The sequence below is a fragment of the Physeter macrocephalus genome, chromosome 16 (genome assembly GCF_002837175.3).
Source record: "Physeter macrocephalus isolate SW-GA chromosome 16, ASM283717v5, whole genome shotgun sequence".
Classification (NCBI taxonomy): Eukaryota; Metazoa; Chordata; class Mammalia; order Artiodactyla; family Physeteridae; genus Physeter; species Physeter macrocephalus.
Genome location: NC_041229.1, coordinates 57,516,874 through 57,541,483, shown reverse-complemented (window position 1 = coordinate 57,541,483; position 24,610 = coordinate 57,516,874). Strand labels below are relative to the sequence as shown.

Here is a 24,610-nt window from a genome sequence, read left to right as displayed (position 1 = left end):
GGAAACAGGTTAAGACAGTCCTGGTCATCTAGGATCTTAGTGTCTAGTACTGGCATTGCCAATCAGTTCTTTGCATATTTGATCAGGTGATCTTTTAAATTTATTTTCCTAGTGAGTTTTCTGCAAACTTAAAACTGGAGGTCAAGTCTGTGATTCAGTAGTGCTGTTAACATCCCACCAGGTGGTGCTGTAACAGGAAAGGTGCACCAAAGTAGCAGCTTGGGGAGGGAGAAGTAAACTCATTGAAGTATAACACATATGCAGAAAAGTATGCAAATTATTAGTGTGCAGGTATGCAGCTTGAATTATCAGTGTGAACACCTCTGTCTACCCATTACTCAGAGGTGGAGGAGGGGTTAAATTAAGTGTTTACTTAAGAAAATCACGTAAGATGTAATGTAGCGCTGAGATGAGCATTCCATAATCACAGCTCATTAAGAAGTGCAAACTACCTTAGAGGATGTCATCACTACCACCCCGAGATTCCCAGTGAATGATTTTTTCAGCCGTCCTTTTCTTTGCTTCACTTCCTTTGAGGTTCAGGTTTCTAGGTGCATCTGATGTCTAACCTTGTGGCCAGACTCATGCAGTGGCCCCTCCCCTCAGTAGGCAAGGTGTTGATGCTGGTCAGCTAAGACCATGTTGTGAAATGGCCTTGGGACCGCCTGGTGGGAATAATGGCTGTTGGCAACATGGAAGCAAGTGCTGAAGCCTTCCATGGACTCTTCACCAAAAGGTTATTGTCAGGCTCTGAAGGGTTATTAGGTTCTGGTCATTAGGACTCCTGGCAGCTGGTGATGGGGGCCTCAAACAAAAGCTGGGTGCTAATTGAACCACCTGCCCATCAGGCAAGGAAAGAACACCTGCTGGCATGGGAGATTGTGGGAATAGGCCTAAAGGGCAAACAAAGGTTGGAGACCAACAGACAGCACTGTAGAACCAGGAAAGGCACAGGAACTGGTGGGGTCCAGATGATGGTTAATTTTAGGGAAGTGGGTTCCACCCCCAGACAATCTGGTTTTGCAAACCACTGTTGAAAAGGCTGCTATAACCCACAGCAGAGTGTAGGCTTGGGGCTGGCACACCCTCCCATCTCCCCACCCCAGGTCAGCTCATCTCCACTCCTAGTGGGGAAATGAGGCAAAGGCTGTGAGGGTGTCAGCAGAGTGAGAGTGGACGATACCTTTCTCTTGCAGAGCATTTTACAAAGGAGACTCAAGGGGTTGTGGGGAGAAACTGGGCTTTGCAATCAGAGATCTGGGTTTAAATGCTGGCACAGCACTGATTCACTGAGAGGATGACTTTGGACTTTTCTGATCCTCAGTTATCTCACAGGGCTGTTACGGGAGTTAAAGGAGATCTAAATATCAGTATGTTTCCCTACTATTTGTCATTTATATCATTTGGAGACAAGTTACAAGCCCAGGCCTTCAGTTCAGTCTGTCTGGATTCAAAACTAAATCCACAACTTTCAGCAGTACAGGCATGGGCACATCAGTTACATACCTGTGCCTGTTCATCTGCATGTTCTTAGTGCCTGGCTCACAGCAAGTGCTCAGTAAATGCTAGCTGTTATTACTACCTACTTAGCATATCTATCCTCTGGAAATCATTAATAGCTAACTTCATGGTAATGGATTCTCCCCATCCTAACTGTAAGGGCCCTGACCACAGGGGCCATGCTTTCTGCTTCTACAGGGAAGTAGGCATAGCTGGGCAGGTATCACTAGACCCATTTTACATGGCCTTTTTCTGTGCCGTGTTTCATTTAGTGATTGTTTCTGAGCTCCAGTGTGGCTATGTATAAATGAAGCTGTTGTATGTCAGTAAGGCCTGTCAACATCAGACCAAGAAAACATTTAGGTATTGTTGATAGTCAACATTTTCTGTCTCAAAAGATAGTTTTTCTTACTATTTTCTCCCTAAGAGACATGAGATCTTGACATTACTTTATGAAATGGCTATTAAGCCATTTCCCTATTTGTTATTAATCAAAGCTACATTTATAACTTGTTAAGCAGCATGACCATGGTGAGGAGATTATTGTTATATGCCCTGAGCCTGCTGTGGATGTCTCATTTAATCTTCCCAACATCCCTGTTATGGGCAGATTCCATTACTAACTTGATTTTATAGCAGTGTTGATTAACCCATGCAATACATCTTAGGCTTTGGAAAATACAGTTTGACCCTTAACAATGGGGGCATCGGGTGCAGACCCTAACTTAACAGTCAACTCTCTATATGCGGTTCCTCCATATCTGCTGTTCAGCATCTGTGTATTCAACTAACCCCGGGTAGTATAGTACTATAGTATTTGCTATTGAGAAAAATTCCGCATATAAGTGGACCGGTATAGTTCAAACCCATATTTTTAATTTTATTTTTATTATTATTTTTTTTCTGCAGTACGCGGGCCCCTCACCTCTGCGGCCTCTCCCATTGCGGAGCACAGGCTCTGGACGCGCAGGCCCAGCAGCCATGGCTCATGGGCCCAGCCGCTCCACAGCATGTGGGGTCCTCCCGGACCGGGGCATGAACCCGCTTCCCCTGCATCGGCAGGCAGACTCAACCACTGTGCCACCAGGGAAGCCCTCAAACCCATATTGTTCAAGGGTCAACTGTACTTAGACTGTCTCAGAGAGATTACCACTTCTCATTTGAGAACAAGTAACATGAGATCCTAGATTGGCAACAACTTATCTGATCCCAAACTCTTGTTTCTACAACAACAAAAAAGATGGAGACCTGAGCTCTGAAATTCAAATGAAACCACACCTCTGCTGCTCAGTCCTGTATTGCACTAATAGTTCAGCTGGCCAGGTGCAGCTGGGCCTTTGTCCTCTGGTGAGGACAGCTATGATGGGTTCATCCTGCCCTCACTGGCAAGCCATTGACTGCCCCCATGACGAGCTTGCACCCGACAGTCCTTTGTGTGGTGAACCAGAGAAGCTGGAGCCGTTAAAATCCAAAATTGCCTAGAGAGAGGGTAGGGCTCCCATAACCTTTAATAATGTATTTGCTTTACAGAGGGAGGGGAAGGGAGAGCATAGGTACTGTAGGGGGGCTGCTTTCTCATCAGGAGGGGGACCAGAGGAAATGGGATCTTTTACTCACTGATTTTACCCTTAATATACCAGAAAAAATAGCCATCACTATTTACCACCTGGGCCCATAAACATCCCCCTTTTATATTTTAAGTCACTTTAAGTAAGAATAAAGGGATAGTGAAAGTCAATTTTATTATAAATTTTAACAAGTATCCAAAAATATTAAAAATTTAGCAAGTATTAACAGCATAACTGAATATACTAAAAACATTGGATTGTAAACTTCAAATGGGTGAATTTTATGGTATGTGAATTGTATCTCAATAGAGCTGTCATATATATATATATGTATGTCTATACATACATATACATATATGAGTTATAACAGCAAACAACTTCACATTTTCATTGTCTAGAAGGATATATACCCCAAATGATCAATGTTACTTGAAGGCAGTGAAATGTTTATCAACTGCCATGAAGTGAAGGTATTCATCTTGTAGCTGCTGATTCCAGATTTCAAATACATCTCTAATAAGCTCTAGCTTCTGGGGCTTTTTTGATTTTGTTTTGTATTACACTTGGATTATCAACACGCAGTGCCTTAAAAAATTTTGGGGCTTCCCTGGTGGCGCAGTGGTTGAGAGTCCACCTGCCAATGCAGGGGACGCGGGTTCGTGCCCCGGTCCGGGAGGATCCCACATGCCGCGGAGCGGCTGGGCCCGTGAGCCATGGCCACTGGGCCTGCGCGTCCGGAGCCTGTGCTCTGCAACGGGAGAGGCCACAGCAGTGAGAGGCCCGCGTACCTTAAAAAAAAAGCAGTGAGAGGCCCACGTACCTTAAAAAAAAACAAAAAAATTTTGGTTGCTTATAATTTTGTTGAAGAGAGGATAGCCATTTTCTTTGTTTCATAATTTTAAAACATTTTCACTTTTAGATTTATAAAGCTCAATTCAAATGACCAATCCAATGAATTTTTAAAATTTCTACAGCATCTGTTTCTCTCCACTCATCTTTATGTACAACTGCCTTCAGCTTGTCTCTGAACTGTAACAACTACCAAGTAAATTTGGGGGCATAGGCATCATAAAAGATACATACTGTCACATTATCTTTGAGCAAAGTGGGATAGTCCAGGTTTTTGTCACAAAGAATTGTGTGATGAAATCTTTCCTCTTGAACAACTTAACTGAATACAGTAGTCCCCCCTTATTTGCAGCGGATACGTTCCAAGACCTCAGGGGATGCCTAAAACCGCAGATAGTAGGGAACTCTACATATACTATGTTTTTTCCTATACTAATGGGTGGGTAGCGTATACAGCATAGATATGTTTCAGATTTATAAAAGAATCCAACAAGTCCATATAGTGATTACAAAGTAGAAAGTTTTATTCTATTATGTAAGAAGTAAAGTTCTCCTTGTTCTTTGAAAGCCCACTAAGAAAGAATTACAGTCATAAAATATCAATCTTTACAAACAGATCTACTCAAAAAAGAAACTTAAAAATTAAATTTGGGTTCATCGTTTTCTGATTGCATACCAAGAGTTGTCTCTGTTCTCAGCCGGGGAGAAGAAGGCAAACCTATGTGTGGCTAAGGGATCAAGGACTTGTCTGGCTTCCCTTTGAACTGAATGGTAACAGTTCACATTTAGCAGGCAGCCTGAGGTGCCAGAGAGCAGTGGACTAGGAGCCAGGGGGATCCTCTATATATAGTCTCGGTCTAACCAGTAGTCCTAGAAATTAGGACACGGGGCTGTCACTTTTTGCTTGTGTTCCTGTGAGCCTCACTCACCAGGGACCAGCACCATGTCTCTCATCAAGTCGGAAGCCCAGAAGGTCAGAGACAGTATCCTATCAGGCTGGAATTTCCCACGTGGAAATGATGTATCTCCTACTTCTAAACAACTGCTTTGCTGTGCCCCACACCATTTTCTCAGATTAGCAGAGGCTGCATGGAGGAAGCAGACTTTGGAGATAGCTGGACCGGAGTTGGAATCCTGGCTCTGCCACCACTCACCAGCCCTGTGACCTTAGTTAGCAGGTCATTTCACAACTCTTGAGTCTGTTTACTCATTTGTAATCGGAGGTGGGAGTGGGGGAGGGGAGCGGTAGTACCTACCTCACAGGTATTATGAGATAGAAATCCAGAAAACCTTGATTTAAGGTATTCAGTGGAAGGGTTTGTTCCAGTCACTGGAGGACCCAGAGATGAAGGTGACACCTTTCCTGCCTCAAGAGGCATCCTATGGGTGTGTCAGGAGAGACCTGAGATGTCACACAAAGGCCTGGCCATATGTCAGGTGATGAAAGAAGGGCTGATAAGGAAGGGGTGCAAGGAGGGAGTGGTCAGCTCTTGGGTGGAGTGTGTCAGGTCTGCCCAGGCAGACAGAGCAGGAAAGGGCATTGGCATTTGCATGAGCAAGCACTGGGGCACAAATGGCCATCATGGGGGAAACTGGGCAATCTGTCTGGCTACACAGAAGTGCTGAGCCTGGGTAAGATGCCCGTGTCTCCAGGGAGAGCTTGCCCTGGGTTTGCCCCTACCCTTTCCACTCTGGCTTTCGCCTGGGTAAGCAAGCAGTACAGCACCTTTGCTTTGTCCTGGGTGTTATGCATGGGGTGGGAGCAGGAAGGCTCTGAGGCTGGGCCTCTACCCCACTCCCCTCCCCCTCTGCCATTATCAGCTGTGTCCAGATGGTCACAGGCTCCCTAATCTGGGATAATCGGAGGGTAGGAGCTCAGCTGGGACCCAGGCCTTTATGCTGCTCTGTGATGGGTCAGCCCCAGCTGGAGAGATCCTGCAGACAGGGCCCTGGGGCTTTGGAAGATGGCTAGGGGCGTAGGGCTGGCCCTGTGCTGGAGGAGATGGAGGAGCAGATGACAGCTCTTCAAAAGGCAATCTGAGTGCAAATAAGGGGAGCCCCAGATGGAGCCTGGCTAGCTCCTCTGGGCCTCAGAAATACAGGCACAGAATCTGAACTGCTGGGCCTTGATTCACAGAATCTGTGGCATCAGTCCTTTGTTCCCTCTCTTTCTATTTCTACTGAGTTCACCCCTCCCGACCCAGCAGTTTTATGTTGCTGCCCTTGAGCCCCAAACCAACCCAGGCACTTATAATGGCATCAGGAGCTTGTACCCCATGTTGATGTTGGGGATCTCGCACATCCAGGTGCAGAGCTGGGCTCATTGGTGTCTTAGAGGCCTGTGGCTCTGGTGCCCATTACTCTGAGCCTCCAGTTTACTGCGAGTCTTGACCCCCGAGGCTGCTCAGGGTTCTACAACTGTTCTGTTTTGTTTCAGCTTCTTTCATGAGCGGGGGATCCCCACCTTGGCCCAGGCTTCTAGCAGTGATCCTGGTTTGTCATCCTGGTTTTAAAGCCTTTATCCCAGAATCTGAATTTAGAAGCTTGAGCTTCTGCCTTATGTTTTACAATTCTGTTTCTGGTCCTCAGACGTGTTTGCTTACTTATAAGCCTATGCCTCAGTTGTCTGGCTTTTAATTTTATCTATCATTGCTATAGGTGTTTGAATTGGAGAGGGTGGTTTAGAAAGGGAGAACCATCCTGGCCAAAAGTGTCTCATAGATTCTAAAGCTTCATGGAATCTATGAGTCATAGATTTTGCCTCTTACTAAGTATGTGGCCTTGGGTGAGTCTCCTATCTTTTAAAATAATTTGCTTCTCTGTAAAATACAGATATTAGTAACAAGCTCACTAAAAGTTTTTTTTTTAAGTGCCGATAATCTGAAATTTAAGAATAGTGACAATTCCTGGGAGGAATGTGCGAAGGGATGGATTTGGAAATAGAGGGGCCTACAAAGGCATTTCTTAAGCTAGTGATCTATTTCTTAAGCTAGGTCATGGGAACACAGATATTTATTTTATTGTAATTATTAAACTGTACAAAATATATTTCTTTTTATGCATGAAATATTTCATAATTTTTTAAAACGTCCACGCTGCTATTATGAAGGTAAATGAGGTAACATATGAAGGTGCTTTGTAAAGAGTCAAAGCAGGGAGCAGATATTGGGCATTACTTCTCCAGGCAAAGGAGGCTTGAGCTGGAACAGACCCCGCCTTTGAAGGAGGTTTTATTTCTACAAGAAAAGGGGCAGTAAGCTAAGAGGCTCTTTACACCGAGGTGCCATGAGGGGAGCAGTGGTGAACCTGAGTTCTCCCTCCCCTCCTCACCTCCTGGTTCAAGTTTGAGTCACCTGCCCAGGCTCTGGATGATGGTGACGCAGCCATGGGAGCTGGTGCAGCGCTGCAGGGATGGCTGGGCCTCCACCTGCCCACTGCTGGGGTCAAAGGTGAAGATCCTGTCGGTGCTTTCCCCATGATCATCCCGCCCGCCAAGGATGTGGACTTTCCCATCACACACAGTCACGCCACAGCTCTCCTGGGTGGACAGACAGAAAGACAGTTAGCTATAGGGTCCAGCCTGGAGCTCCCTCTGTCCCTAGCTGGCCAGGCCAGACAACAAAACCTTGACCCACAGAATATGAGTAGGCAGTCTGGAAGGTAGAGAGGTAAGAATTGGGTGGACCTGACTTCAAGCTCTGGCTTGACCCTTACTAAATGAATGGCCTTAGACAAGTCACTTCACCTCTCTGGGCCTCAGTTTCCTCATCTGCAAAGTAAGAAGAATAATAGTACCTTCTTCATAAGTTTCCCTTAACAGTTAATGAGATTAAGCATGTAAAGCATTTTACATAGTGCCTGAAATATAGTAAGCACTCCAATAATAATTACCACCAGACTCAGAGAAGCCAGAAATCTCAGGCTCTTAGAATCACGAGGTCAGAACTGGCAGGGATCACCAATCCATCCATACCCCTATATAGTCTCTTTGGAGAGGGAACAGAACAGTGCAGGGAGGCAAGAAATGCAGGGGTGGAGCATCCAGGGCCTAGACCCTTCTCTGATCTCACTGAGGCAAGGGAAACTTACCAAGTCCCCTCTCTATTCTCCCCCCTCCTTCAACAGTAAGCTACCACCTGGTGGCCTACAGATCAGGAGAGACTGCAGGGTCATTAAGACCAAGCCCCCCATCCAAAGCTATAGCACTTGGGACTTGGGTTCCAGGTTCTGCCTTACATGGCTTTACTGGTAGCCTCAACCTCTCTAAGGCCAGTCTCTGTATCTTTGAAGCCCAAGGCTGATTATCACTGTGGGACAAAGCTAGAGAACTACCGCCTAGTAAAACTGCCTAGCATGGAGTCAGACACAGGACTCACTACCTCTGAGAACCAGATCCTTAGAAGTGGGTTTTTACTCTCCTAAATGGAACCAGTGCCAGGGCTATACCCAGGACCCTCCGCTTACCACAGGGCTGGGCAGGACAGCTGCCTCCCCCCAGACATCCATGCCAGGCTTGTAGGTGAAGATTTTGCTCATGAGGCCCCCAACCACATAGATGGTGTCCTCCAGGGAGACAGCCTCGAGACACCGCTGCGAGAATGGCGCTGGTGACCGCAGGCTCCACCGGTCCTCCTTGGGATCAAAGCACTGCACCTGAGAGGAAGGAGTGGCAGAGGTGAAGCCTTGCCCCTCAACTGCCCTGCTGCCCACACCTCCCATCTCTCTGGGTCGGGGGGACTCATTCAGCACATATGCCTATGTCCACCAGGCCTGAGCATGCGTGTCTCCCCTCATGTGTGCTCAGTCTGGTTCCACATTCCAGCTCCTCCCCCTGGACTCCCGTTGTCAAAAGCCGCCTCATCTTTCAAGGTCCGGGAAGAGGTGTGTATCCCAGGAGGTGGAGATACCATCTGCATTAGTGCTGTAGAGGGTTCTCAGAGCAGGTCCCCCATGGAGATGCATTCCTGGCTGCATATACTGTCAACCCTCTTCCTCCCTGGTGTGCTGAGGTCATGACCAGATTCCAGCTGGGTTGTCTCGCAGCCCCCATTTCTATAGCTGTCCACAGGCCTCCTAGGCCCACAGGTGTTTACGACGCCTTCTACAGTTTCTGAGGGTTCATACCTGTAGTTGCCTGCTCACTTTACTCCCTATTTCCTCAGTTGTTTCCTTGGAAACCCCCAGAATGGCCTATTCATGTCAGTGCTGCACAAGAAGGTGCTAAAGGGCATTCCCCCAGCCAGCCCAGGAAGGTGTGCTGGGAGTGGAGCAGGAATAAGGAGGGTGAGAGATCCTAGTTTGGGAAAGAGATCTCAGGATCACATGCGTGTGAGGCCATCAGGGTGGGGAGGGAGCTGCCACAACGAAGATCAGTTTTTATTCACAGAAAGCCTAAATGTACAATAGAAAATTTGGTAGACTGTGATTCATCCACTCCACTGACTGTTACACAGACATTGAAATGATGGCTGTGAAGAGTTTCTAAGCATGTAGAAAGTGCTTATACTTAGAACAAGAAAAAACAATACAAAATTTTACTAAAACAAAAGCAAAAGTCAACTCAGAGGAAGCCTAGAAGGCAATGCACCAAATATTAATGGTAGTAGTTATCCTTAGGTGGTGAGATTATGGATGATTTTTTTTTCTATTTCTCTGTTTTCTAAATTTTCAATAATGAGTGTTTTTTGTTTTTTGTTTTTTTTTTTTTGGCCACACCACATGGCATGTGGGATCTTAGTTCCCCGACCAGGGATCGAATCCATGCCCCCTGCAGTGGAAGTGCAGAGTCTTAACCACTGGACTGCTAGGGAAGTCCCAAGTGTATTGTATTTTGGAATGGAGGAAAAGCATTTTAACTAGTCCCACCCTTGCCCTCACTTAATTTTTAAAATCTATGAAACCCATATGGCACCAGCCCAAACATTTGGGTCCAGACCTACTGTGTGACCTTTGGGTCATCTCTGAATTCATTTCCTTGCCTGAAACGTGGGGATGACTCCTCAGTGCCTGGACGAGGACATGAAAGACCCAGGTCTGCGCCAGGCACACAGCAGGCCTCCACCGCCCTCTCCCAGCGCACCTTGTTGATGCTGACGCCGTCCCGCCCGGCGCCCCCCATCACGTAGAGCCGGCCGGCGCAGGGTGCCACGGCAGCTGAGCTCACTGCCTCTGGGAGCGGGGCCGCAGCAGCCCACGTGTTGGAGAAGGGGTCATAGCGTTCCACACTGCACAGGCGCCGCAGGCCGTCAAAGCCGCCCACCACGAACAGCTGTGGATGAGGGGGTCGCCAAGAGTCAGGGCTGTCTGCGTCTCAGCCCCATAGCCTCTGGCTGTGTGTGGAGAAACTATCCCACCAGGGGTGCATCCCAGCTCCTGGCTCTGCGTCCTGACTCCCCATTACTGAACCTCCCTTAGCAGATTTTCCTGTACTAACGGGATGATACTGGTTTGTAGAATGGGTGCTGAATACAGATTAGATCTGTAAAATAACTGGGACCAAGTTGATGCTTAATAAAAATACCTACTAATTTCTTAAAGGTTTACCACCTTACTTAAGTGATCCTAAGAAGCACTTTTATTTGCATTTCTGAATTAGGGATGTAGCTTGCAAAGATAATTGGCAGATTTTTTTTTCCTTTTTCTTTTTGGTCTTAAGTGGCAGAGTCAAGATTCAAACCGAGGCTCTTTGGCCCCAGGGCGCACACCCTTGACCACCTGACTACTAGGCTGTACTATTACAGTAATTATCATTATTAGCATTAGCATCATTATGCAACTTTGAGCAAGTCCTTTTTCTTTTGGGGGCCTCAGATCCCTTCTTACAGAGAGCGGATTGTAAAGGGCCTTCCCCCAGTCAGTCCATAGATCTCTACCTTGAGCCCAAGGCAGCAGCTGCCGGGTGTCCCTACCTGCCCCTGCACGACCGCCATCTTGTGCCTCCACCTGCCCTTGTGCAGCGAGGCCACCTTGATCCAGGTGTGCAGATGGGAGCTAAACATCCACACATCACGGCTGTTGATGTGGCCTCCTAGGGAGAGAGAAGCAGCTGTTGTTCCCAGGCCCTCTTGCTATCCCCAGGGCACTCCAGGGGAGCAGGGACTGTGTTTTATTCTCTGAGTCTCTAGGGCTCGAATCTCAGGGAGGGCACCGTCCATTGGTATCAAACCGATCTTTGCCATTGTCAAGACAACGGGAAATTCTTAATTTCCCTATAAAATTGGGTTGTAATGGGAATTAAATAACTAATGTAAGCTGCTTAGCATAATGCACAGCACATGCTAGGCTAGTTAAAGAGAAGTGATGAATACTAATCTGAGTTGAAGTCAACATTGCAAGGGTGGAGTCACACCAGTGATTGGCTCTGCAGTACCACCTCAGCCAGTAAGGTTGTAGGTTATCAGGTCCTGTAGGTTATCAGGACCGATCTGTCTCTATAGCCTGGTTGGAGGGAAGAACAGAGGGCGGTGCACGGGAAATGATGAGCCAATCCTGTGGGACTCCGGCTATGGCGCCGCCCTCACCAGAGACGTAGATGTCATTGCGGAGAGTGCAGGTCGCGAACTCTGAGCGCGCGTAGCCGGGCACGCTGGGCAGTGGGGTCCAGCGCCGGCTGTCGGGATGGTAGGCGTCGGCGAACGGCAGCTTCAGAAGCCCCTTGCGATCGCAACCGCCGATGACCACGATCACTTCAGCTAGGTCCATGAATCTGGCGTGGGGACAAGCCCAATGCCGGTTAACCCACACACGTGTCTCAGCCCTCTTTCACCCGCTCGTGGACTGCACTATATGGTCCTGCTGCGCTTCCATGCGCTTCTGCTGCCCACCCTCCGCATGCTGGACTCTGCCACTTTCAGCCTCCCCTCTGGCTACTGAGGGGAAGAGAGGCACTACTCCTTACCCCATTCTACTGACCTCTAAGTTACAGGCAAAGAATCTTTACAGAGTCCTTACCCTTACCTAGAAAAATCACCTTGTTTAATCCTGACTTCGGCTTGAAAAAGTCATGTAGCTGTAGGAGACAGGTGGAATTCAAGCCCAAGTTGGTGTGCCACTAACTCATTCTCTTCACCCTTTTCTGACCTCCATCGTGGACTAATTTTGCTGTGTCCCTCCCCCTATAACCGTCTCCTAAACTCATCCCCTAATCACTAAATCCACTGAACCAGGCTACACACCCTTTCAGCAAAGCATTCTCCCCTCCCACTGACCCCTCAGACTTCTGGCCCCACCAGAATTTCCAAACCCTTTAGCGAATTCCTACCTAATTCCTTTGACAAATATTGAACATCTTGTACCAGGCCCTGAGCTTACTGTTGGAGATACAGTGATGATTAAGACAGTCTGTCCCTTACTCCTGTGCGGGTAACAGACCATCTTGACTACTCCACCCGAAGTCTTCTGGTCTGGTGTTCCGGGGTGGGAATAAGCCTCTTTCTTTTTTTCCCCCAAGCCCTGCCTATTTATACCCCTTACTAGACTGTGCTCCCTGAGGGTAAAGGGTGTTTCCAAATCACTCCTGAGTCCGCACTGAGGCAGAGTGTGCACGAGATGTGAGATCCCTGCATTTCCCGCATTGGACTGTGAACTCTTTAAGGACCCAGCACCAACCCTATGAAATGTCTGTTGTATGTATGAATGAATCTCATTCAAGAGGCATGATCAAGTGATAGTTTTAAGGGATGATGCAGCAGGATTGAGCGAGCGGTTGAACAGGGGAATAACGTAGGAAATAACACAGGGCAGGAGGCAAGGGGCGGCTGGGAGGGAGGGGGCGGGGCGTACCTCCGCGGCCGGGCCCGCAGTGTGCCGGTCTCGCGGCCCAGGATGAAGCAGGCACGGGCCTCTAGCAGCAGCGGGCGGCACTCGCCACAGGCCTGCAACAACTCGTCAGCCTCTACCTTCTCCAGGAAATAGGAGGGCGCCAGCAAGGGCAGGCGCACGTGCTCCAGCAAACGCCGCAGCTGTCCGCGGCGGGCTGGCGGGTCGTGACGCACCCAGCGCATGGCCGCTTCGAACACGGCCTCCTCGTGCGCCACGCCCAGCGCTGGGTCGGCCAGAAGCGCTGCCACCTCGTCGGGCGTCAGCTCCAAGAAGTCGGCGTGGCGCGCCACCTCGGCGAAGGCCTGGCGCAGCACGTGGCCGCAACGCTCGGCCAGAGAGGCGAGGGAGAAGGCAGCGGCCACGCGACGCAGCGCCAGGCTGTTAGCGGCGCGCAGGCGACCCTCGAGGAAGCGCGCGCAGGCCTCGCGCAGGCCCGCCACGCCCAGCCGCTCGGCCAGCGCCAGTACTGCAGCCGCCTCGTCCTCCGCGCGCAGCCGCACGCCCGCTCCGTACAGGTAGTCGAGCACCACGGCCAGCGCCGTCGCCACCGCTGTCCCGGCCGGGCCCGGTGCCTCGGGTACCACGGGCACCATGGCCAGGCCACGCTCTGGCTGCCCAGCCGCGAACAGGCTGCGGAAGTAGGTGCTGCCCGCGCTAAGCGTGGCGCGGTGGCATGGGAAGTCGCGGCCACCGGCACGCAGCACCACGTCGGTGAGGGTGCCGCTCCGCCGATACGCATTCAGGGTCTGCAGGATGCGCTGTGCGTGGCAGGACCCCGCGCACGGTGCCTCGGAGCCCCAATCCAGCTCCGGCTCCTCTGGCACCGGGCCCTCCAGCGTCCTGCCGGGCAGAGAACACAGACTGCGTCGTCGGCAAATCCACCTGGCTGGGGCCCGGTTAGAGGGCAGGAGGCCTCTCACCCACCATTCCTTCCGTTGGTTCACTGGTTTACTCAGGCAGGCGCGCATTATCTTAACTAGTGTGCTTTCATTCATGCAACCACTCTTCCTTCCATCCACCCGTCGAGATTCCTAATGGCCTAAATGAGCTAGTCCCTGCCTATCTGAAGGTCTAGACCCTGTCTTAACTATACCACCTCCTCCTCCACTTACCCAGTCAGCCATACTGCCCTTTCTGTTCTTCAAACGTGCTAAGCTTTTTCCTATCAGTATTGGCAGGAGACAGATGGCATCCTCTCAGATGGGGTAACTTAAGGAGATTCTAATAAAGGAAGGATTTACAAAAGCAAAGACAGTGTTTTGGGACTCCCACAAGGGATAGAGCAGAGCCACATGGCTACCAACAGCAGGGAGACTTTACCTCCCCAAGGTCTAAAGGCGGAGGGCTGGGAGGTTTATTGGAACCTGCACAAAATATCTGTATAAGGAGGGCCCTTTGACAGGAGCTGTAGCCTTTGGTCAAGGAATTCAGTCGACCCCACAGAGATCCAGTATGTGCCGGGGGTATAACTCTACCCCGATCTCCTCACCCCATCCACTCTCCTTGGGATCTCCGGCAGGTGCTCCCTATTGACCACACCCTGATTATTCTATTTAATATCTGCCCCTCCCCAAGAGTACAGGATCTGGCCCATAGTAGGTGCTCAGTTAGTGCCTGTTCAAGGTCGAGTGAATACATTAAGTTAGTATTTATTGAGAGCCTTTTCTGTGCCAGTCAGTGAACAAGACATAGTCCCTGCCTTCCTGGAGCTCGCAGTGTGGCAGGGTCCCATGGGGAAGTACAGAGCATTAGGAGAGCTCAGAAGGGGCACTGAACCCAGTTGGAAGGGAGTCAGGGAAGGCATCCCTGAGTGGAGATGGAGAATGATAAGTAGAATTAGCCAGGTGAAGGGAAGGGAGTGGAGGGAGGAAGTCTCCAGCTGAGAGAACAGCCTGTGCAGAGGCCCAGAGGGAAAGAGGACATGAGGTTAGAGCCCAGGCTGAGAGGGAAGTTGACCTTTTCCGTAAGTTTTCTGTTCTCAGGGAAGCCCTGTGGGGGAGTGGAAAGAGCTGGCTCTAAGGACTGATCCGGGTGCTAATCCTGCCTCTGCCCCTGACTCGCTGTGTGACCTGCTCAAGTTACTCCCCTTCAGGTTCCTCATCTAAAATGCGGTCATAATGCCTCTCTCACATGGTTGTTGTGACTTGGTCACTGTTAAATGGAATGTATGAAAAGTGCTAGGTATACAGTACAAATGAAACAAATGTTTCCTTACATGTTTTTACGTAAGACGAAGGGAGCACACCACACGTGTTAGTTGCTTTTATGTACATAATTTCATTTGATCCTCACAAACCTGAAGAGTTTCTTTAGACTCCTTCCCCTCTTCTTTTTCAAGTTTGTCATGAGGAAACAATCACATAGATGGAACCTGCCCTTCAGAGGTTGCTGTGAGGATCAAAGGAGGGGTGTTTGTGAAAGCATTCTATAGCCTGAAGGGCTGTAACGGATTGGTTATGATCTGGCCATTATGAACATACAGCTTCTGCTTGCATACTTCCAGGGACAAGGAGCACACACCTTTATGTAGCAACTTACTCTAGGGGAGCAGACCTCTGCTCTCTGCTCCTTGCTTCTCCCTCCATTCTCCTGATCCAGTTGCTCTGCCTCCCCTGAGACTGCTTTGCCCTGGAGGTCAGATCTTGCCCAGTAGTCAGTCTGGCTTTCACTGTTTATGCCTGGGCCATCCAGTGTGGTGGATCCCCTGTCTTAGCGTCAAAGGAAATGAGCTTCCTGATGGGCAGGGTCCCAGGAAGTTAACTACTTTATCCAGGTAGAGGGGCTGGGCCCTGAACCCACCTGGCTGTAGACTGCATGCCTAGCGGCTCAGCCACACTTGCCAAGGTTGGGGTGTATCCCAAGGAGCAGCGCAGAACCACTGGAAGGAGTTGATAGGGGTCATGGGAGCATGCTGCCTTCATTCTATTTTCTACTGGCTGAGAAGGCAGCCCACTCTAAGCTGAGATCCAAGAGGGCAGGTCTCATCAGCATCAGGTGGGACTTCTCTCTGCAGAGATGTCCTGGCACAAGGGGCTGCCAGGGGAGAGGGAGGGAGTCCCCTCCTGGGAAGTGCGCCAGTACTTTTTCATTCATTCTCCTGCTGTCTACTGCACTGGGCACTGTGGACACACTGGGACATCAGACCCAGTTTCCACCCTAGGGATTTCCAGTCTGGGGGCCGAAGGACACCCCATTGGAACATGAAAGGTAGGGATTTCCAGGCAGGACTTGATCTAGTTTTCTCTTATCCCAGCTAAGAGTCTAGGCACCTCAAGCCAAGGGTGCTGACACAGACTGAGGTCCCCAGCCCCTAGAAGTTGACATGCCACCCTGTTTCTTTTTCACAGTCATACCTACACTCACAAACACACACTCAGACTTGTAGACATGACACAGCCAGGGGAGTCCTGCATCCTAAGTCCCCAGGTGTACCTGGCACTTACCTGGCCATGACCTCTCCCAGGCTCTCTGCAGCTGCTGCTCTTGCACTGACCACTCCTGTTTGTCCTGCTGCCCTGCACCCTTGGCAGCCTGGGCGCAATGTCCCTGCCGCTCTGCCTGGACTCCCGCTCAGGCTCAACTGCAGGAGGACAAAGGGGATGGACGCTGGCGGGGGTGGGGTGGGGGGGAGGGGGAGTATGGCCAGAAAAGCTCCTCCCCTCCTCCCCCTGCAGTATGGGGACGGGGGGGGGGGGGGGGGGGGGGGGGGGGGGGGGGGGGGGGGGGAGAGGAGAGTTAAGGGGGAAGGGGAGGAGGGGACACAGGGCTTTTGTTCTACTCTTGGATCAGCCCTGGGAGGGGGAGAAGGGAGGACCCGGGAGTAGGCGTGGGATTGACTGTGTGTGCAACTGGGGTCCGTGTGGCTGGATTGGGGGTGACCTGGTGCTGGTTGTGCCCGAGTGATACATGGATGTGAGGGTGTGTGTGTATGCATGCAGGCGTTCCAGGGTACCTGTATGCGAGTGTGGGGGAGTGCATGGGGACGTGGTGACTGTGGCATTGGGGTGGGTGTGATTGAGTAGCTAGCTGTAGGTGTGCCTAAGAATGTAACTGCACAGCTTGGAGGTCTAGGTATCCCTCCTGCCTCTTTGTGACTCTGTGCTGTATCTGTGTTCCTGCTTGACAGCAGACATGTCATTGTGCGACTTTGTGTATCTGGTTATATGCATTGTGTGTCAGCATCTCTCTACGAACATTTCTGTGTGTGACAGGGGTCTTTCTGCGCACACCGGGGGGCTGTGTCATGTGGACTGTGTGTGTGGACAGTGTGTGGTCCTGGGTCTGTGGTATGGTCTGGCTGAGGTGTTTTTCCCTCGACAATGTACCCACCGTGGAGGGGGCACAATGAAGTGAGCGTGGTGGTGCTGGGCCGGCCTGGTGGGCGTGGGGAGAGAACGAGGCAGCTCTGGGCTGGCCTGGAGCCAGAGGGAGGCAGCTCCATAGGCTGGTGTCTGTTCACTTGCTGCCTCTACGAAGGGCCATAGGGCCTGGTGTCTGTGGGGCAGGTGAGGAAATTTGCTTTCACGGAAGAGGGCAGCAGTTTGGGAGGAGGGTGCCTTGGTGAGAGCCCAGATGGGCACAGGGCACCTGGGAGGTGGTACTGGCACTGCCTGGATTCTCTGTGCCGCTCCAGGCAGATCACTAAGCACCCCTTAGCCCCAACTCTTCACCTTGGCAGGAGCAATAGTCTAGTCATGGTTCCTGCTCTGCCTGTCTTATTGAGGGTGCTGTGAACTCAAGAGGGGTTTGTAAGTGAAAGCCATCTGCCAGGTGGACTCGGTGAGGCTGGGATCCTGCAGGAACCGCCCCGTCCCCGCCCCCAGCAAGGCTTAGGCAGGCCGAGTTTGTGGAAGAAGTCGTGATGGGAGGGGTCCCTGTGATGACGGCCAGGCATGTGTCCTGAGGCCTGGGGGAGGGTCTGCTCTGGGGACTCTGTTGCAGGGAATGGTGTATCCTGCTTCCCCCTAAAAAGGGACTGTACATATTGCTGTATGTTAAAGGATGTGAGAGATTTGGGCACCTAAATACCTGGAACAGAGGGGCTGAGGGTTCAGGGAGGGCCCTGGTGAAGGTGGAGGGTGGGCTCAGCCTAGAGAGGCCTCACCCCCTAAGGTCCAAGGGAGGAAGCAAGGAGTGGGTCTGTGGAGACGGCAGTAAGGGAGAGGCCCTGTCTCCGGTTTCCCTGTTGAGGGCAGTCAGGCTGTCCTCAGTAGACAGGGAGAGGTCACGATGAGGGCATTGGGAAGGTGGCCTTCTCAGTAACCCCTCAGGTCAAGGGACAGGGGCCAGGGTTGACCACAGGCTGTGGGCTCAGCTGAGGGTGAAGGGCTCAGCTGTCGGCCTAGCTGGGGGATGGCCTCCATCCTCCTTCCATTGTTTGGGGTGAGGGGAGACTGCTGGACTGCCTCTGCACTGGGGAGTGGAGGGGTACAGTGTAGGGTCCTGGTGAGGGTGAGATGCTGACAGGCTGTTCCACTCAGAACTCCCAGCCCTTTCTCCCTGCTTCTGAAAGACCCTAGGATGACTCAGGTTGCCCAAGTGTGGCCAGCCAGGAGCCTGGGACATGCTAGCCAGTGGACCCAGGGGCACTGACTGGACAGGGAGGGGCTAGCATGAAAGATTGGTTCTGTTTTCCTAGGCAGGCCTGCCAGACACTGGAGAGGAGGTTACTGGGGCATTTGGGTAGAGCAGTGTGCCCCACTGCTGGCCCAGACAGTCCAGGTTTCACATACATTTCCTCATGCCCAGGGAGAGCCGGGAGCTCTTTCAGAGATGGGGGTAGAGTTATACCCCCCGCACATACTGGATCTCTGTGGGGTCGACCTCTGCCCCAGGAAGGGAGCACTTGGCAAATGTTTGAAAGGGGGAAAGGAGGGTGAGTCCCCCGATAGTTCCCAGAGGGTCAGTCCTAGAGGTTAATGTGGGGGGCCCAGTCTGGGTTCCAGCATTAGGAGGGGTTTCTTTTCCTTTCCTCCCTGAAGGCTCCAGACCCCAAGAATTCTATCCAGAAGGCCCCTGTTTGGAGAAGAGACACATCCCTTGGCTCCCAAGAAGCACCATGTTTATTTAATGTAGGATGAAACTGGGGTTCAGCCCCCTCCTTCCCGCTAGGACACACCCAAGACCATGCAGACTTTTATGACAAAGATGGGATTTACAGACCCCTTCTCGTGGAGGGCAGAGGGCAGAGGTCCAAGGACTGAAAGACAGGGGCATCTGTGGTCCCAGGGGCTGTATTCTGGCTTTCAGCCCAAGTGCCCCACTGTGCCAGGAATGGGAATGGGCCTCTTCAAAGCTGAACCTCCGCCATGGGGGAGAGGCATCTCCTGGCTGAGGGCCTGTCCCTCCGTAGGCCAGGGGTCTCACAAAGCCTCCACGTGGCCACGAAGGGACCTGCTCGTCCCACTGCCCAGTCCTACGTCAGACCAGGGAGCCCTCCCATCTGCCCTACCATTCCCAGCTGGTTACAGAAGGCACGCAGAGCCTGAGTGGGATTCTGGCTCTGCCAGTTCTAAGCTGTGTGGCCCTGGATGGTCACTTTACCTCTCCAAGACTGTCTCCCTCACCACAATATGGGGACACTTGCCCCCAAGCCCAGTGCCGTTAAGGAAGCCCCAGTGCCATGTGATGCAGGGGAGGGGCTCCACCACCCTGCCACTCTCCCATTCATTTCTGAGAATGGTTCTTCCTCAGTCATGGGACCCGAATCCCAAACCCAGCAAGCTCTGTCCCCACCCTCCCACTGACAATTCAGAGATGACACGTGTCAAGATGGCAGCTTTAATCATCTTGGCCAAGGCCCCTCAGGCTCCCTCCGCTGAAGGCCTCCTTGGCCATATACCCACCCCTGACCATGCCTGAACACTTTTCGCAGGTGGCCCCTGCCGTGGGAACCTGAGGTCATGTCAGTCTGTGGATCTCCTCGGTGTGGGTCCAGCAGCCCCGAGCCTGCTCTTGCCACCTCCAGCTGCTCCTAGGGGATATGGCTCGGACCCTCTCCTGGGGCAGGGCCAGCGGCAGCAGGAGGCTGGCAGGGGAGGAGTGTCTCCACCACTGTAGCAGGCGTTGCTCCTGGGCCAAGCTTCCTTGTGCTTTGAGACTGATGGAAGAGTAGAGGTGCTGGGGCAGAGGCCTAGCGCAGGCCCTTGAGGCAGGAGAAACACGGAGAAGATGGTTTCCTCACAGCACAGACAGGAGGACAGACACACGTGGGCACACGCAGGCTCCACATCCTCCACTGCCGCAGGGGGCATGGCATGGCCCAGTGACCCTTCAAAGCTTCCAGGTCAGGATGCAAGGGAGGGCCTCAGGGAGTGGACCAGGCCCTGAGCCCTGAGCCCCAAACTTCCCAGAAAAAGGAGCCCCAGGCCTGCAGGGGCATCTGAGAGGCTGGCGAGGGGAGCCTCCTCCAAGAGAGGCCATGGCTGATCAGGAGCTGGAGCCAACAAGGAGACTGTGGAGCCAGCTCCCAGATCATGCTTCTGCCAGCTCTGTGGGCTTCCCGTCTCCACATGAGGTACAGGCTGGACAGACAGGTCTTCAGCTAACGCCCATTCCGGTCTGTGAGGGTCGTGGCGCGGCTGCTGCTCCCTTGGGGGCCCATAGGGGAGGTGGTGCTGTTGGCATATGTGTCATAACTGTTGTCTGAACATACAGAGACCTCATCGGAGACCTCCATGCCATCGCTGATCTCTGTTGGGCCAGAGGGAGGCAGAATGTGAGTGCAGAAAGGAGAGGGGTAAACAGATGGCTGGCAGATGCGGAGGGAAGGGGTGGCCTGGAGCCACTCCTGGTCAGTCACCAGGAGGAATGAAACCTCGGGTTTCAGGTGTGCTATCGAGCTTGGCATTCAAGGCCCTTCTCAGTCTCTGCAAACACTCTGGTCGCACTTCAGTCTCCTCTCCCTGGAACTCCACCTTCCAGCCACAGAAAACTATCTGCACCCTCTTAAGCTTGGCACGCATGTGTTTACTCTCCTCAGGGCTTTGCACATATTGGCCCGTCTCCTGGGCATGACCTCCCGATAACACTTCCTTTTGTTAAAATCTGGTAAATTCTTCTCATTTCTGTTTTTGCCCCCAGGCTGGGATGGGGCCTCCTCATGACCACCCTGTTCCCCCCTGCCCGACCTGTATTGTCACCATCTATGGCCCCCATCGGCTGGAGTACTTCAAGGACAGAGATGAGGTCTGGGCATCAGTGTCCCCAGTGGCTGGTACAGTCCTGGACACAGAGCAGAGGCTTAGAAAAGGTCTGCCGAGGGGAGCTAAGCACACCCCAAGGGGACTCAGAGCACCTTGGTGGGGCTGAGGGTCCCTGGAGAGGACCTCTCAACCAGGAGTGGGCAGGGGGTGAGGCCTGCGGCGACTCCTCAGGGCCAGTGATGAGAAGGTGCTAGGTGAATGAATGGCCTTTGGCACTACAGAGAGGCGGGGGTCGGGGAGGTGCAGAACCTGACAGGCCAAAGCGCTGGCCTCCTGCCTGCCATTCATGCTACCCGCCCCTCCTGCCTTCCCTGGGCCAGGCACAGTGCAGGAGCCTGGGGACTCCAGGTGCCCTGGACGGGCTCCTCCTTCCAGGAGCTCCCCAGTGTCGCCAGAGAGCTGTGAGAGGCTGGGGGAGGCCCTCCAACCCCGCTTCGGTGCTCAGGGAAGGCTCCCAGGAGAAGCAGGGTTTTTGAGCGAGGGTAGGAGGAATTAAGTACCCCAAAGGCAAGAATCTGTGTATCCTCAGCACCTAAAACAGGGCCTGGCATGCATCTGCTGAAGGAAGGGATAAATAAAGGAGTGAATAAATGAGTGGATGTTCACACAGTCGCTGGAGCCAGCCCCACTAAACCCACAAGCACCCCCCACTGGGCTCTGGTTCACTCGGGCAGCATTTACCAAGCACCCGTCTGGACCAGGCGTGGCACTAACCCTCACAAGTACTCTGTGAGGGGGAGCTAGCCCATTTTACAGAGGAGGAGTCTGATGGTGAGGGAGGTTAGATAATATGCTCTTGTTCACACAGCTCGGGGGATAAGCTGGGATTTGAATCCAGGTCCATCCGGCTTCTAAATATCTCTCAAATCTCTCCTGTTTCCATGCCCACAATTCCCATCTGAATTATTGGTTTCCTTGCCTCCAGCTTCCCCTTCTAACCCACCCTCCACACTCATTAGAGACTGAATTGTGGGGAATTCCCTGGCAGTTCAGTGGTTAGGACTCTGCACTTCCACTGCAGGGGAGCACGGGTTCGATCCCCGGTCAGGGAACTAAGATCCCACAAGCCCTGTGGTGCCGACAAAAGAAGAAAAAAAAGAGAGATTGAATTGTGTTCCCTCCAAATTCATATGTTGAAGTCCTAAACCCCAGCACTTCAGAATGTGGCCCTCTTTGGAAAAAAGGTCATCGCATATGAGGTCATTAGAGTGGGCCCTAATCCAGAATGACTGGTGTCCTTGTAAAGAGGGGAACTTTGGACACAGAAATGCGTCTACAAGGCAACGGGAGAGGCCAGGACTAGATCTATCCCTCACAGCCCTGCTGACACCTCGATGATGGACTCTTAGCTCTCAGAACTGTAAGACAATACATTTCTATTTTTAAGCCACCCACTTTGTGGTACTTTGTTACAGCCCCACTGTAACAAAGACAAATCTGTCTGTGACCCCCTCGTCTTCTCTCAGAACAAAGCCCAAGCTCCTGACCCCACACTTGAGGCCGAAGTGCCTCCCCAGTGCCATCTTGGGGTGAGTCAGCCAGAGGCCCTCCCTTCAAGCCATGTGGAATGATGTTTAGTTCTTGGTGCCCGGCGAGGAGTGCTCCCTCGCTACCTCTGAACACATGCTGTTCCTGCCTCGAATGCCCTTCCTTCCCTCGGCTCACCCAGCCCTCACCTCAAACCCATCACCCTCCTACCCTTCCTTCCCATTTCAGCTACATCACCTCCTCACAGAGTGGGCCCCAAAACCTTCCTCACTGCCCCAGGGGACTCTGAACCCCTCTCTCCTCCTTGCACCCCACTCTGGCTCAGCACTCCCATCTATTAGAGCTCAGTGACACCTAATTTTTCATGTATTTGTTTATACAGCTGCCTCCTCCATCAATCTGGGAATGTCAACAGGCAGCAAGCAGGGGTGAAATCAATGTTTGTGGGGTCTGTGTATGAACCAGCTTGGCAGGATGGGCCTCCAGCCCTCCCCCCACCCCTGCATGTCACCCTTGCCCACTACCCATGGGGCTGACACTGAGCCACAGGACCTGGAGTTGATGGCTGCATATGGAGGGGTGGGTGTGCATTTCTGTGTGTGTATGTGTACGTGTGCCCCTGTACCAGTGTGAGCGTGAAGCTAGGTGGGTATATTTATGTCTGTGCCATGTCCCTGCCTGTATGTGCTGTCTGTGAAATGTGTGCACACACACCCGTCTGCATGTGTGGGGTGCAGAGGACAGAGCCCAGAGCCTGACTCAACCTGTCTGCGGAGCTGCACACCTGAAAAGATGAGCTTCTCCTTCATGATGCTGACGTCCCGGCTGGTCCGGTGCACCGCGGCACTCAGCATGATCTGCTCGGGGTTGTAGCTCCGTATGCCACCCAGGCGCCACCTGCGGAGATGGCCCCATGGGCATCAGGTCCTTCCCCACCTTTCCTTGGAGAAGGGATCCTGCCCACTTCCACAGACTCTCTGGATTTGGCCTGAGAGACCAGCAGGACTCTTGTCTGACTGTACAGATGGGGAAACTGAGGCCCAGAGTAGGGCAGAGCTGGGGCCTGAATCAGAGTCTGCTGACTGTCAGCCAGGGCTCTCCAGCCCTCTTACCTCCAGACCCCTAGATCCGCTCCCCTTGCCCAGGAGGATGGTTAGGGGTTGGTTAGTTATGTGTCAGGTGCCCCCAGTTATACATCTGGACAAATTTGGGGGTGGGGGCTTAGCAGGCATGACTGATGACCCACCCTGGGGTACAAACCAATCTCGGGGAGTCCCAGCTGACGTCGCCTACAGCTCCACCATCAGGACCAGGCTGAGTGAAGCCAGTTAGGAACCCCAGAGAGGAAGTGAAGGAAAGCAGGGAGGGGAGGGGAGACAGCGGGGAGCTTGTCTTCATGGGGTCACAAGGCAAGGGTGCTGGAGTGACTTGGGGTGGGGGCTGCTGCTGCTCTGTTCCAACAGCCCTGGAAGAGTGGGGTGCATATTCCCTAGTGGAGAGGGACAGGCTGGAGCGTTACCCCTTTAATGGCTGGGGCAAGGTGGGAGCAAAACTGAATGGGCTGGGAGGTGGGGCTGCACTGGGCGTGCAGGGACCAGGCAGAGCCGGGAGGACTTGGGTTCCTTCGTCCGGCCCAGGGCACAGTTTTTGCTTTTACAGTTCCTCTGAACTAGCCCCAAATCCCTGGCCTCTGAACTTAGATTCTTCCTGCAACCTAGACAGAAGGACTCACTGGACCCCCAACCCCACTCAGGGAAGTGGGGATCAGCTTGGAAACAAAAACCCAACCCCCCAGGGCCCGACGCCCTGCTGGAGTGGGTGGAGGGAGCCCAGACTCCACGGGAAATCAGTTGTTTCCAGATGGGATCAGCACAGCAGAAATGGACAGACAGATGGACAGGCAGACAGGTGGATGAACAGAGCAGACAAGGGGAAAGCAGGAGGCAGAGGGGAAGGCAACCTCTGGCTGGGCTGGCCGCCCTATGCATCCTTGAGAACAGCAATAGGGTCTCTTATTTATCGCTGCGTGCCTGGCACCAACCCCAATGCCTGCTGTGTGGTGGGTGCTATAAGTATTGTTGAGTGAATGAATGGAAAAATGAGGACCACAGGGAAATGAACTTCTCCCCCAGGGTCCTCTCCTCCATCAGGCCTTGCCTGACCCCCCAGGAAGACGATGAT

At 52.3% G+C, this 24,610-nt stretch overlaps 2 protein-coding genes across 7 annotated transcripts in view; both read right to left on the bottom strand.

Moving 5' to 3' along the window:
* Positions 1-2,995: 2,995 nt before the first annotated feature.
* KLHL35 (kelch like family member 35) lies at positions 2,996-15,575 on the bottom strand. Of its 3 annotated transcripts, XR_003676337.2 has the most exons (9): positions 15,276-15,575; positions 12,699-13,577; positions 11,438-11,622; positions 10,826-10,944; positions 9,997-10,185; positions 8,382-8,570; positions 7,271-7,455; positions 3,889-7,153; positions 2,997-3,856 (listed from the first exon to the last, which is right to left on the bottom strand). XR_003676337.2 is itself a non-coding variant. In XM_024131763.3 (6 exons), exons 1-6 carry the CDS (start codon positions 13,730-13,732, stop codon positions 7,267-7,269), a joined length of 1,905 nt encoding a protein of 634 aa, XP_023987531.1. In that variant the 5' UTR covers positions 13,733-15,343; the 3' UTR covers positions 7,248-7,266. The 3 variants fall into 3 exon arrangements, 1 of the variants encoding a protein (XP_023987531.1); XR_003676336.2 differs by having other exon boundaries at positions 2,996-3,856; positions 12,699-15,343; XM_024131763.3 differs by lacking the exons at positions 2,997-3,856; positions 3,889-7,153 and having other exon boundaries at positions 7,248-7,455; positions 12,699-15,343.
* A 445-nt stretch (positions 15,576-16,020) lies between these two features.
* GDPD5 (glycerophosphodiester phosphodiesterase domain containing 5) overlaps positions 16,021-24,610 on the bottom strand; it is a 93,670-nt gene continuing 85,080 nt past the window's right edge. For 3 of the 4 annotated variants that reach the window (XM_028477336.2, XM_007101445.4, XM_055078789.1), the window contains 2 exons: positions 23,214-23,326; positions 19,876-20,429 (listed from right to left, as the gene is read on the bottom strand). In XM_028477336.2, the coding sequence (XP_028333137.1) occupies positions 20,281-20,429; positions 23,214-23,326 (262 nt within the window). In that variant the 3' untranslated portion in view covers positions 19,876-20,280. Of the gene's footprint in view, positions 16,318-19,875; positions 20,430-23,213; positions 23,327-24,610 lie in introns of those variants that run through there. The other variant, XM_028477335.1, reaches the window with a different exon arrangement.

Bases quoted from the DNA above. Each gene is read 5' to 3' on its own strand.
- KLHL35 (XM_024131763.3), bottom strand. From the start codon at position 13,732: ATGAATGAAAGCACACTAGTTAAGATAATGCGCGCCTGCCTGAGTAAA. The intron at 10,186-10,825 runs GTAGGGACACCC...CCTCATCCACAG, and splicing joins TGGCGGTCGTGCAGGGGCAG to CTGTTCGTGGTGGGCGGCTT. The intron at 8,571-9,996 runs GTGCGCTGGGAG...CCTTCCTCTCAG, and splicing joins ACGGCGTCAGCATCAACAAG to GTGCAGTGCTTTGATCCCAA.